At 30.4% G+C, this 12,330-nt stretch overlaps 2 protein-coding genes across 2 annotated transcripts; one reads left to right on the plus strand and one right to left on the minus strand.

The window, feature by feature from the left end:
- Window positions 1-2,312: 2,312 nt before the first annotated feature.
- LOC145745299 (spindle assembly abnormal protein 6 homolog) lies at window positions 2,313-8,573 on the minus strand. The gene is made up of 15 exons (XM_082563335.1): window positions 8,302-8,573; window positions 7,713-7,853; window positions 7,396-7,513; window positions 6,897-7,067; window positions 6,592-6,789; window positions 6,398-6,514; window positions 5,967-6,119; window positions 5,741-5,857; window positions 5,566-5,655; window positions 4,750-4,914; window positions 4,187-4,283; window positions 3,791-3,948; window positions 3,496-3,680; window positions 3,210-3,363; window positions 2,313-2,631 (listed from the first exon to the last, which is right to left on the minus strand). Exons 1-15 carry the CDS (start codon window positions 8,364-8,366, stop codon window positions 2,524-2,526), a joined length of 2,037 nt encoding a protein of 678 aa, XP_082419461.1. The 5' UTR covers window positions 8,367-8,573; the 3' UTR covers window positions 2,313-2,523.
- A 512-nt stretch (window positions 8,574-9,085) lies between these two features.
- LOC145746106 (aldehyde dehydrogenase, cytosolic 1-like) lies at window positions 9,086-12,251 on the plus strand. The gene is made up of 12 exons (XM_082564296.1): window positions 9,086-9,133; window positions 9,481-9,585; window positions 9,748-9,888; window positions 9,967-10,046; window positions 10,128-10,177; window positions 10,244-10,434; window positions 10,746-11,006; window positions 11,083-11,220; window positions 11,374-11,556; window positions 11,637-11,794; window positions 11,918-12,032; window positions 12,110-12,251. The coding sequence occupies exons 1-12, from the start codon at window positions 9,086-9,088 to the stop codon at window positions 12,140-12,142; spliced, it is 1,503 nt and encodes a 500-aa protein (XP_082420422.1). The 3' UTR covers window positions 12,143-12,251.
- Window positions 12,252-12,330: the final 79 nt, after the last annotated feature.

The raw sequence follows: 12,330 nt of genomic DNA on the forward strand, positions 1-12,330 counted from the left end.
AACAACTGTTTGCGACATGAATGTCAAAACTGTTCATATTATCAAATACAATACATAATAGATTGTTTTTTCTTTCTGTTTTTTTAAACCTCAATATCTATGTGTAATTAATATGCTTCGACCTCCTTACGAACATGCAACCAGATATGCGGTTCGTTTTAATGTGGCCATTTGGTAATAATTCTTCGCAACATTTTTACAAACATCTTACGCTGAGGTGGCAATCAAACCAGTCACAGTTATTTACACCTTAGCCACATATCAAATAGCGCCCAATATTCGCTTTATGAATTACACCCGCAAATCATACCTGACAGAAAATGACAAGACCAGTCATCAGCGACAGTGACTGGTAACTGCTAGCCTTACTTTTACTCACGAAATGCTTAGTTCCCGGCTGGTTAGAGAACAATGGCAAAATAAAATGCCTCCCGTGGGGTTGAGTGCTTGTTTATTTTAAGGTAAGCCACCACCCACGTAAACATATTGGCGTAATGTTAGATAGGTATTAGAAAGTGCTGGTCAACGAAAGCGGACAACTAAGTACTCACGCATCGCTGCACGCACGCAATAAGCGAACGTTTGATTGGCATAATACGATGTGTATAAGGGTAAGACAAGTAATTGCACAAACAAAGCTAGGTTAAGGGCGATTTAAAAATTTAGTCGACAAGCGAATAGGGCGTAAGACTCGTAAAATCGTAACACAAACTTGCTATAAGAAAACGATTTACGTTCGAAAAAAACTAATTAACGAATTTCTCTTCACTGAAAACAAATCCACTGTTATAAAAGATAGTTTAGCTGGTAACTAGATTATAGTATTTACAAAGCAAATTCGGTTAAGTTTGTACAAGGCTGTCGGCTTTATTAGAAATACTTGCCGTACTCGAGGGCTAGTTCGCGGGTGGTCTTTATTATTTTTATTGGGAACATGACGTGCCACCGTACACACAATGCAATCAGCCCGCTTTTTTCTGACATACAATAGAGTACAGACCACACAGCAAGTACACACCGTCGCCTAAAAGTACCAACAAACTAATAAGAAATTTCATTTTTCAACACGCTGTTTGTTATTATTTTCTTGTTTAACAATAAACGTAATTGCTTTGGCTTGTTGACTATACGAACGTACGGCTGTTAAATTATTTAGCGCCTAAAAATACTAATTATGAAAGTTAACCATGTTACCTTTAGACAAAAATAAAACAACTTTAGAATTTTTTTTAATCTATTGCTATAAAAATTGTTATCAAAATTTAAGAAATGTGTTTGCATATTATCTATTTTATGTTTATTACGAAAAAGGTTGAGATTTTGTGTTGTACAGTTTGTTATTCAGTACTTTAATAAATATAGTTAATCTCTTTTTGGTTCGTTGTGGAGATCTGTATCTCCGTGACCTCTTGTAGGATTAACAACAAGCATGCCACAAAGCCTTGTGATTCGGTGTTTAGGGACAAGCAAAGGCGACAACTTTATACCACGAATTTCGAACACAAAACAAGTTTAATATGAATAGCCACACACGTTGCTTACAACTAGTTCTAACATTTTAAATCTGCTTAATCGTTTCAATTTTTTTGTTTATTTATCCTGAATTCGGACGGATTTATCGTAAGGTTTTGAGGTTTTAACGTTGTTTATCCGTTATGATAAATATGTTCACCAACAAACATATTAGAACACTTATAACACTACACGAGGTCGTTGGTTCGATCCCCACTGCTCTCAACGCCCTTGAGTAAGGCGCTATAAACGGTATGAACTTCTTAGCAACCACTTAATCAGCAGCTTATAAATTGGGCAATTATCATCTATAATATCCAAAACTGCCGAAGTCTACTTGAGACTGGGTTGCGGTAACAGTTGTTACTCTATGTTTAAGTCGTGAAGTCAACCTTCCCAAATCAAGAATAAAGATATATAGAAAAAATGTTTGTTTTAATTATTGTCGGATGTTTTTGTATGCCCGTTTTATTTTTTTACTTTGTAAAAAACAACATTACAAAATAAAGCTTTGTAAGTAGTTTTTAAATTATAAATAATTTTTTTTCATATCATCTTAAGGTAATAGGTTTTATATTTTTCATTGGGTAGGGTGTGATAAAAGTACAAGGTTGTCTCTGTCTTATAGCGCCCACGTGCGGCCTAACCACTTCGATTTTTTAATACAAGTGTTTAATACCCAATTTTTAATACAAGTGTTTATATTTTGTACAAAAATTCACATAAATAATGAAACTAAATTTAAAACTTTTAAGAGTTAAATACAAAAAAACACAAGAAAACACCTCTAATTATTTCAATACCTTTCTATTACTACATATTAACGTAATTATATACAACATAGATCCAAGAAGATTATAAATATAAGAGAAATAAAAATTTTTAAAATGTATGCTAATAAAAAAAAGAAAATTTTATATAATTTTGTTTCCATTTTTTATTTTTTTTTTTTAGTTGCAATACCTCTTTAAATTGTAAATCAATTTTTTTGAATTTTTTGAAACTGTTTTTTTATGATTTGTTAATTGCTCCTGAAAAGTAAGCGGAGACAATAGCTTGCTGGTTCGGTTGAGGTTGGAATCGAACATTTGGTCTCGATAACGAAGCTTTATTTACTACCTAGAACACATTTAAAAAACTTAAACATTTTGTATAATTGCAAGTTGTATTTGTTAAAAGTATGATTAAAAAATATTTATTTGCATTTAATGTTAAGCAATGTAATAATATGTTCTGTTAAAAATACCAGCAGCGCGGTATAAGTCAGAACACTTGTTACACTACATGAGGTTCTGGGTTCGATCTCAACTGCTCTCATGCTGTAGCGCCCTTACGTAAAGCGTAATAAACGGTATGAAACACTGCTGAGCCAACACTTAATCAACAGCTTAATTATAATCAATATTATCCCAAACTGCCAGAGGCAACTCAAAGCTAAGTGGGGTAACAGTTGTTACTCTATGTTTAGATTGTAAAGTCGACTTTCCCACACGGAGGATAAATATATTTAAAATAAAATAATTGAACTACTTTGGACTTTTTGTTTCTTAAAAGCTTTAGGCCACTTTTACAAAAGAAAAGTTAAAGTGTAAAACGTTTACTATTACTAAAATTTAAAAACTTTTAATCTTTAAAAATAAGTTAAAATATTTCCTATGTAAAGTAAATGTCAAATACGAATAAAAATATTTTTTTACTTGTTGACTGAGTCTTGTTGAAGGTTTAAGCAAAGGTTTGTTGTTGATACCACCAAGTTTAGGAGGCGAGGGGTTTTCCCCAATTGGGGAGTAACTTCGAACCGGAATAGCATCAGACGAGCAAGCCAAGTATTTTGGATCAATTGAATTTTCTCTAAAATTTTTGTTGAATTTTAGTTTTGTTACAAAAAAAAAAGTAGGTTTTAAAAGTATTTTAAACCTGTTACAAATAAAAAATAGACAAGTTAGATTTTTAATTAAAATAATTTGTTTTTTTTTAATTTACTTTATTCCTGCAGGGGACAGGTTTTCCTTATTCTTCCCAGGGTTATACTGAACTTGAGGTGTTGGGGCTACATTGGGACGGGGTAACTTACTCGGGGCTAAATGCGGGCTTATTGATGAAACGGGGGTGTGGGGAGAAGGGGTTAAATTCGGTGGCGTGGACCCAATAGGCGTGCTGTAGTTAGGCTACATTAAAAAAAACAATCATTATGGAAAAAAATTTACTTTTTTTGTTTTAAAATTAAAAAATGACTAAAAAATTTTAAATTAGTTAAAATAAAAAGCTTTAAAATTACAGGGGGCCGGTTGTAGGTTGGTTTAAATGAATTAATGGAAGAGACTTGTTCGAACGATGGTAGAGGGTTACTGTGATTGACAGGAGGGCAACTTTCACTTTGATGTCTTCGTGATGATATTTGCCGCTCATTCAGTTGCTTGTTTAACCAGTTTATTACTAACAAAAAATATGTTTTATTTAATTTATAAGTAATGGCCAACAGCTTTTTTTCACAATTAAAACATATATGGAAACAATAGTTTAAAAAAAAATTAAAAAAATAAAACGACTACAATTTTACCCGAAAGATAACAAAATTTCATAAGTGTTAAAAAAAAATCTTATGGTGCACAAATTGGAAAATCAGAAATAACTGATTTACTTTTAATAGACACATTTGTAAAATTTTACTTACCATTCTCATTGGTTTTTAACAGTCCTTTACTTTCCTCCAATTTATTTAAAACAATTTCCATTTTTTCTTTCAGGTTTTTAACCTCATCTTCGCTTTGCTGTGAAATTAAAAAACTGTTTTTTTTTGGAATTTAACAAATGCCAAAAACATTTATGCACTGTTACTCAGTCTATAAAAAATAACAAGGTAAAGAAATCTTTGAGTTTTATTCAAGAACAATTAACAATTATATTTTTGTTGTTTTTTTGTGCTTTGAATACAGTGGTGAACATTTTTTAATTAAATTTATCCTCGATGCAGAGGGGTTAAATGCACAACCTAAAGTTTGGGATATTTTATAGATTATGATTGCCCGGTAATTAAGCTGCTGATCAAGTGCTGGCTTAGCAGGAGTTCATACCGTTTATAGCGACTTACTCAATAGCACTACAGCATGAGATCAGTGGGGATTAAACCCACGGCCTCATGTGGTGTAGCGAGTGTTCTTACCACTACACCACGGTGCCAGCTTTAAATTTAGTGGTGAAAATTATTTTTACACCTCAATTAAATAAATTTTTTACTTTTAATTTGTCAGAAACTTGCTCCAAAGAACGTTGTGTATCAGCTGTAAGTTTTTCTTTTTCACTGAGCAGTTTTTCCTGTCTCGTCGTCACTTCATTTTTGAGTTTAATTTTCCCCATGTATCCCCTAAGTTCATCTTGCAATCTTTTTATTATTTCATTTGCCTGCAAAGAAATTAAAATCTGCATTTTAATGATATTTTTATTTTAGTTAAACTAAGGTTAACAATTAATAGTGATGTTTTTCTTCCTTTATTTTTGTATTTTTAGTAAAAAAAATTTTAATCTTTTTTTGTGTATATCTTGATCCTCGATGTGGGAAGGTAGAATGCGCGACCTAAACATAGGGTAACATCAGTTACTCCGAATTAGTCACAAGTTGCCTTCAGCAGTTTGGGATATTATAGATTATAATTGCCCGGTAATTATGTTGCTGATTAAGTGCTGGCTTAGCAGGAGTTCATACCGTTTATAGCACCTTACTCAAGGGGTTTACAGCATGAGATCAGTGGAGATTGAACCCACGACTTCATGTGTGGTGTAGCAAGTGTTCTGACCACTACACCACGCTGCCAGTCATAATTTATCGTTGTTTATGTTTTTGAAAAGTGATTTAAACCCAATTTAAATAATCATTTAATTGCAATGCTAGTATTAAAATTTTATTGTTTTACCAGATTTGATTATAGGAAAGGAAAATTGCCTTAATAAATCAGGAAAACCGATAAACTGATTTTTAATATGCAGTTAACTTATTAATTAAAATATAATAAAATCGACAGCCCAAGTATTTAACTTAATAATAAACATTGTTACCTTAAGTAGCTCATCTGACATTGTTTGAATCGTAGCCTCTAACTTTTTAATTTGAGATTGTTGTTCAGCCCTTCTTTCATCTAATTGATCCTAATTCAGCAAAAATAATTGTTTGATTGATTTTTTTAACAAATAGTTTAAAATTTGAAATTTTGAAAATAAAAGTTAAAAATACCTTTTGTTGTTGTGCACCATCTAGTGACGAAGTTATGCGAGATACAAGTTGTTCTTTGCTTGTCAAATCTTGCTCTAACACTGCAACTCTGGTCTTGAATTGCTGAAGAGCCTTTTCCTTGAATACAAAAATTTTTGAGAAATATATATTTATATTTATGAAAATTTACTTTGACTTTTTAATGTAGTTAGTTATAAAATAAATAATAATAAAGTGAAAAATTTACCTGCGAATGCCTTTCTGCTTCCAGGGAGTTGTTATCCCTTCTACATTGTTGAAGATCTGATCTACATCTTCTGTGTTCCTCCTCCAACGAAGACAATTTCGACTTTTGCTCCCGGATTGTTGCTTCAGCTCGATATTTTCGATCCGTCAAGTCCTGGAATAATTTTAAAAATGTAAAAATAAATTAATCTTAAAAATGATTATAAATATTAGAAATTGCTTGCCCTACAAACTGCATTTTAAAATTCGTAACTAATAAATGCCTATTAAAAATTAACTGCGCACCACAAAAAGCAAGCATTATTAGAGATATACAATTAATAAACTTTAGCTTAAAGGTGTAGATAATACATAAAAATAAAAGATCAGCACACCAGTTTTTTAAATTTTTTTTATGATAATATATATTAAGTCGTAAAGTTTAATAGAAACCTTATTAATGTTTTCAATTTCATAAATCTTCGTATCTCTTAGTTTGATATTTTTCTGATAATTTGTTTCAAATTCTTTTCTTTCTCTATCATAGCGCTGCTGTAATTCCTCTTGTAACTTAAAATAACAATTTGTTAAAAAAAATGGAATTTAATATTTGCAACAACAAAAAATTACTAAGATAATCTTTTTACTCTTAAATTTTTTTCGCGCTCCAAATTCATTTCTTTTGAATGTTGAGCTGTGAGCCGTTCAGATCTTCCTCCTGACTCGAGTCTAAGTTGGTCAAGCTCGCGAGATCGAGTAGAAAGTTGAAGTCGAGTTTGCTCGAGTTTAAGTCCAAGTTCATCTTGAGTTGACATGAGCTCCCTTTTTAATTTTTCTTCACGATCCTAAAAAACTTCCTTTTTCTTATTTATGTCAATTTATTTAACCTTTATGTGCGCCATTTGGTATTTTATTTTCCAAATTTATAATGTTTTATATATTAAGCACTAACCATTGAAATTTTGAGACACGTAGCAAGATACTTCTTAACATCACTATCATTTCCTGGCATTAAGCTTAAAGACAAATGAGTTAAATGCTTGAAAGGATTTGTTTCAATTACTTTGAGGCTTCCCGTGCAATCACTTTCAAAACCGGATAATGCATCGGCATTTGTAACAAACTTAAATTTAAAAAAATTCAAGTCAGTATTAAAGTTTAAACCATAGCAAGAATATAACATATAGCCTATTGTATTAGTAAAATCTGGCAATGTGGTGTAGTTGTTAAAACACTTTACAGCATAGAATCTAGCTTAAGTAAGGACTTATAAACGGTACACACTTTTACAAAGCCGAAAATCAATTACTAGGTTAATTATATAACAATATGCCTAATGGTATTCAAGACTAAGTGGGGGGGGGGGGACAAATGTTACTCTATGTTTAGGATATAAAGTCGGCATGTACACATTAAAAATAAAGATATATATATAAAAACACATTTCTTACCTGTAATAAAAATTTTGGAATTTCATTGTTTTCCTCAATTTGACATTGCTTTAATAAAGCAATAAATCGTTGTGGAAAAGCACTGAAATCAACTAATAATCCTTGTTGACTCTTTAAACTAAAAAAATTACGAATCTTAGAAGTAGAAAAACATAACAATTTATAAGAATAGGCCTAAAATAAAAAAAAGCCTAATTACAAAAGCTATGTTAGTCACCAATAGCACAAATATACCAATAATGTTTTTTTAAACTTATAAAAATAACGATTTCACTTTATTGCAAAAAAAAAACAATTTAAAATAATTAATAGCTTGCCTTTGAAAATCTTCTTCACTGAGACACAAATTATAAAGAAAGAATGGATCCTTGTCATCTGTAAGTCTTACTAGTAAATCTTTTCTATGAAGTGGTGAGGTTGTTGTTTGAACTTCAACTGTTATTTTTACAGTGACTTGTCTATAAATTTTATAATTTTATAAGTTTGGTGAAGTGTCGCTAAAAATTATGGTAAATATATGCATTTACAAACATTGTTTGGTAAAAAAAAAATATTTATAACTGTTTTAATTATAAAACAACAAATGTGTCCTTTTTCAGTAACTTTTATCATTTATATAAGGCTTTGCTACTATAGTTAAACAAGTTAACCAAAAATGCCCAGAAAAATTAGTATATAGTCTATATAAAAAAACAATATATTTTTGTTAAATGCACAAAAATTGTACCTTAAACTTATATAGTTTATTTTTAAGCCTAAAAGCCTAAGTTGTAATTTTAGATAAACAATTTTTAGTAATTTCAAATTTGTTATACTTTATTGATTTCCAATTTGAATAAACAATCTAAATCCAACTGGGCTGTGCAAGTTTCAACAATATTTAAGTAACACATTTTAAACATTTACCTGTCTTCAGCGTCCGGACTTTTGTATTGAACTTTTAAAGGTTCCGAATATAATGTTTCTGTCATTTTAAATATATACGTTCAGAACGTTACGCTAAACCATCAATTCTGCAAATTTTAAATGTTGCAAGTTTCCTCTCGTCTGTCTGTTTAGACACGGACAAAACTGAACTGTTTAGTACAAAAAAAACACAATTAATTTCGTCTTAAAAGAAAGATATATTATTTTAATAAGCGTAATTATTTTATTGGTAGGAAAACAAGAAAAACTTAAAAATAGATAAACTTTTAATAACGTTAAAACAATTTGCCTTTGCCGCGAAACTTTGTCGCAACGGAAAATTAACGCTTGAATAAATCAAATATCTACAATATAGCTTTATCCTCGTTTAAAGTTTGTTTTTTAGTAGCACTCACTTATCATTCGTACACGTTTTAAAAACATTTTTTGTCGATTAAGATTTGTTAAAATATATTTTTTAATATTTTACTTAATAATTTTTATCATTGGTACGTTCTCGTTCTATTTTTAAAATTGAGGTTAGTGATCGCATCAATGCGCTTTTTAAACACTATAAATTTATTTATTTAGTGTGATCTGATTCGTTCGAGCTTTTGATAGTTGTAATAAGTTAGATAGGGAGTATGTATACCTTATAAAATACATTTTAAAATAAATGTATCTTACTAGGCTGGAAAAACTATAAAATGTTTTTTATATAACACTAGATTTTTTTAGAGTTGACTTTTTTTTTTTTAGAGTTGGCTAAAAACAAAACAGAAAAATGGAAATACCTGACCCAAAGGTAAACGTTCGTCCAAAATTTACAAAGGCAAGTTTTTATTTAATTTAATAAAACAATAAATAAAAAGTATTTTTTAACAATTATCGCAAGTTCTGTCAAAATTAATTTTGAACAAACCTATAATAATAATGTTATGACTCGGGGCAATCAAAACGCTTTAGCAACTAACTAAACAAAGCAATTGCTGTGCTAGTTTCGGCCATCGCTAAGGAATCTAGCACATATTGGCTTGTTATGTTTATAACAGTTTATAATCTGTGATTCAAATTGGTACGCTTGGAATACTCTTATTCTTAAACAAAAACAATAAATTTACCATTTAAAAATAATATGTCTTAATAGAAATACTTTTTTATTTGTTATAAATAATTTAGATTTTTATCAACAACGAATGGGTTAATTCAGTAAGTGGTAAAACTTTTGCAACCTATAGTCCAATGTCTGAAGAAAAAATTTGCGATATCCAAGAAGGTGCAAAGGTAAAGTTGCGTTTTTGCCTCACTATTTTTATATATTAAAAATATGTACAATTGCCTAATTGCTTACAATTTATATATACATAAATTACTATGCTAATTTTTTTATTATATTAAAAAAAATCGTTAAAAATCAGAATTAAAAAATTGGATTACATTTATTAGGAAGATGTAGATGAAGCTGTAAAAGCTGCAAGGAAAGCCTTCGGATTCGACTCCGAATGGCGAAGAATGAATGCAAGTCAACGGGGCTCGCTTATCAACAAACTTGCTGACCTAATGGAACGTGATCGCGTTTTTTTGGCGGTAATTACTTTTGTTGAAGTGCGTGTTTTTTCGTTAAGAGCCTTATGCTATAAATTCACCTTTGGTTTAAATATGTAGAGCTTAGAGACTTTGGATAATGGAAAACCGTATGCTCTTTCCTATAACCTGGACTTAGCATTATCGATTGATTGTTATAGGTAAAATAAAATGCATCGCATTATCTTAGAGAAACATGAAAACGCTTAATGTCAATACTAAAAACCCTTAAATTTTTTTAGGTATCACGCTGGATGGGCAGACAAAATACACGGAAAAGTAGTGCCAATAGGTAAAAATAATCTTACAGTATAAAATAATTTTATACAAATTAAATTTAAATTTATGTATTTTTTAGATGGAGATTTTTTTGCCTACACTAGGTACGAACCAATCGGTGTTTGCGGACAAATAGTACCGTGGAACGTTCCTTTAATTATGATGGCTTGGAAATTGGCCCCAGCTTTAACATGTGGAAATACAGTTGTTCTTAAACCGTCTGAGCTTACATCACTAACAGCTCTTCATATGTGCTCCTTGATTAAAGAAGTGGGTTAATTTAAAAATTATTACCTTAAAGCGTTATTTTATATATTTGATTACTGATATCTTGGCAAAACTATTTTTGACTAGTATACATTTTTTTAAGACCATATGTCGATATTTTTTATTTATTAAACTCTGACCCACCTTATAAAAAATTTCTTAATTAAAAAAAAAATTGATAAAAAATTGATAAAATGTGTTTTTTTTAATTTTCTCGTTAAAATGTTGTTTTCGAAATAATATTTGGTAACATACGAGAATAAATTATAACACGTCTTTTTATAATAATTTTACTATGGTTGTCCTTGCAATAGGCGGGTTTTCCACCTGGAGTAGTCAATGTAGTTCCCGGATATGGTCAAACCGGTAAAGATATATCTTCACATATGGATATCGACAAGGTCGCTTTTACTGGTTCATTAGCAGTGGGAAGGCAGGTTATGGAAGCGGCAGCAAAAAGCAACTTAAAAACTTGCCTGTTAGAATTAGGAGGAAAAAGTCCAAACATTGTGTTTGCGGATGCCGATTTGGATTATGCAGTAGACATGGCCCACCAAGCTGTCTTTTTCAATCAAGTATTTATAAAATAACACTACTTTAAAATAATAAGTCAATATTTTGTATTTTCAAAATTGGTAAATTATGACTTAGGGCCAAGTTTGCTGTTCAGGCACTCGAACTTATGTCGAGGAGAGTATTTACGATGACTTTGTTAAGAAAAGTGTCAAAAAAGCAAAATCAAGAAAGCTTGGAGATCCGTGGTCCTTGGATACACAACAGGGGTCACAGGTACACAAAATTAACCATAACTTGAAAAAGTTTTATTTCAGTAACAAATATTTTTGTAAGTAATTTATTTAGGACGTTATTAAGCTTAAAAAACAGCATATCGCTAGAGTTAATACAATCTTAGCGATATAATTGAAATATAAATTCGTTTAGATTAATGAAAAACATATGAAAAAAATTCTCGGTATGATAGAAAGTGGGAAGAAGGATGGAGCAACTTTGGAATGCGGTGGAGCGAAATGGGGGGGAGTAGAAGAAAAAGAAAATAAGGGATTTTTTGTTCAGCCAACCGTGTTCTCGAACGTGAAAGATCACATGTTAATTGCAAGAGAAGAGGTGATACTTTAGACAATTTTGCAAGTTCCACAAAAAAAATAAAGTTTGTGAAGAACCAAACTTTAAATTTGATATTTTAGATTTTTGGACCGGTTCAACAAATTATCAAGTTTAAAGATATGGATGACGTCATTAAAAGAGCAAACGACACGTGCTATGGACTTGCAGCTGGTGTTTTTACCAAAGATATGGATAAAGCAATAACAGTATCTCATCGACTACTTGCTGGCAGTGTTTGGTATAAAACAACAACAATTTTAAAAAATATTCCATTTTATTCTTGTTATAAGTTTTATATCATATGAAATGGTGTATGTTGCATTTTTTAAATGAATCTAAAACAAAATAAATTTTCTTAAAGGGTTAACACATACTATGCGTTCAGTAACAAAATGCCGTTTGGAGGTTACAAACGTTCCGGACAAGGAAGAGAAATGGGAGAAGATGGTTTAAAAGAATATTGTAATGTTAAATCTGTAAGTCAAAAAATAAGAATCTTAAGCTCATTTTTCTTTAGATTTGATATAACTTTAATGTATTATTTTTTAACTAGATCGTTACCAAAATTCCAAAGAAAATTTCTTAAACCGATTTTGAAAATTAATGGGTGTTTTTGACTAACAACTTACTAGCTTCATATTTTTTTCCTACGTGTAAGATTTATATAAATTGGTTAGTGGAATTTATTGTGTGCATTTTAACAAATACAAATGAATAACTACAGCAATAAAGGACAAATAATATTCACTAACAAAACTTGTTTAAAGAATAACC

Source organism: Corella eumyota, chromosome 3 (assembly GCF_963082875.1).
Source record: "Corella eumyota chromosome 3, kaCorEumy4.1, whole genome shotgun sequence".
Classification (NCBI taxonomy): domain Eukaryota; kingdom Metazoa; phylum Chordata; class Ascidiacea; order Phlebobranchia; family Corellidae; genus Corella; species Corella eumyota.

What these genes read in the sequence shown, in the direction of transcription:
- LOC145745299 (XM_082563335.1), bottom strand. Translation starts at nt 8,366, where the DNA reads ATGACAGAAACATTATATTCGGAACCTTTAAAAGTTCAATACAAAAGT. An exon ending in CGTGTCTCAAAATTTCAATG is followed by an intron (nt 6,790 to 6,896) that starts GTTAGTGCTTAA and finishes GAAGTTTTTTAG; the next exon opens with GATCGTGAAGAAAAATTAAA. An exon ending in AGCGCGAAAAAAATTTAAGA is followed by an intron (nt 6,515 to 6,591) that starts GTAAAAAGATTA and finishes TGTTATTTTAAG; the next exon opens with TTACAAGAGGAATTACAGCA.
- LOC145746106 (XM_082564296.1), top strand. Translation starts at nt 9,086, where the DNA reads ATGGAAATACCTGACCCAAAGGTAAACGTTCGTCCAAAATTTACAAAG. An exon ending in AAGCTGTCTTTTTCAATCAA is followed by an intron (nt 11,007 to 11,082) that starts GTATTTATAAAA and finishes ATTATGACTTAG; the next exon opens with GGCCAAGTTTGCTGTTCAGG. An exon ending in CTACTTGCTGGCAGTGTTTG is followed by an intron (nt 11,795 to 11,917) that starts GTATAAAACAAC and finishes ATTTTCTTAAAG; the next exon opens with GGTTAACACATACTATGCGT.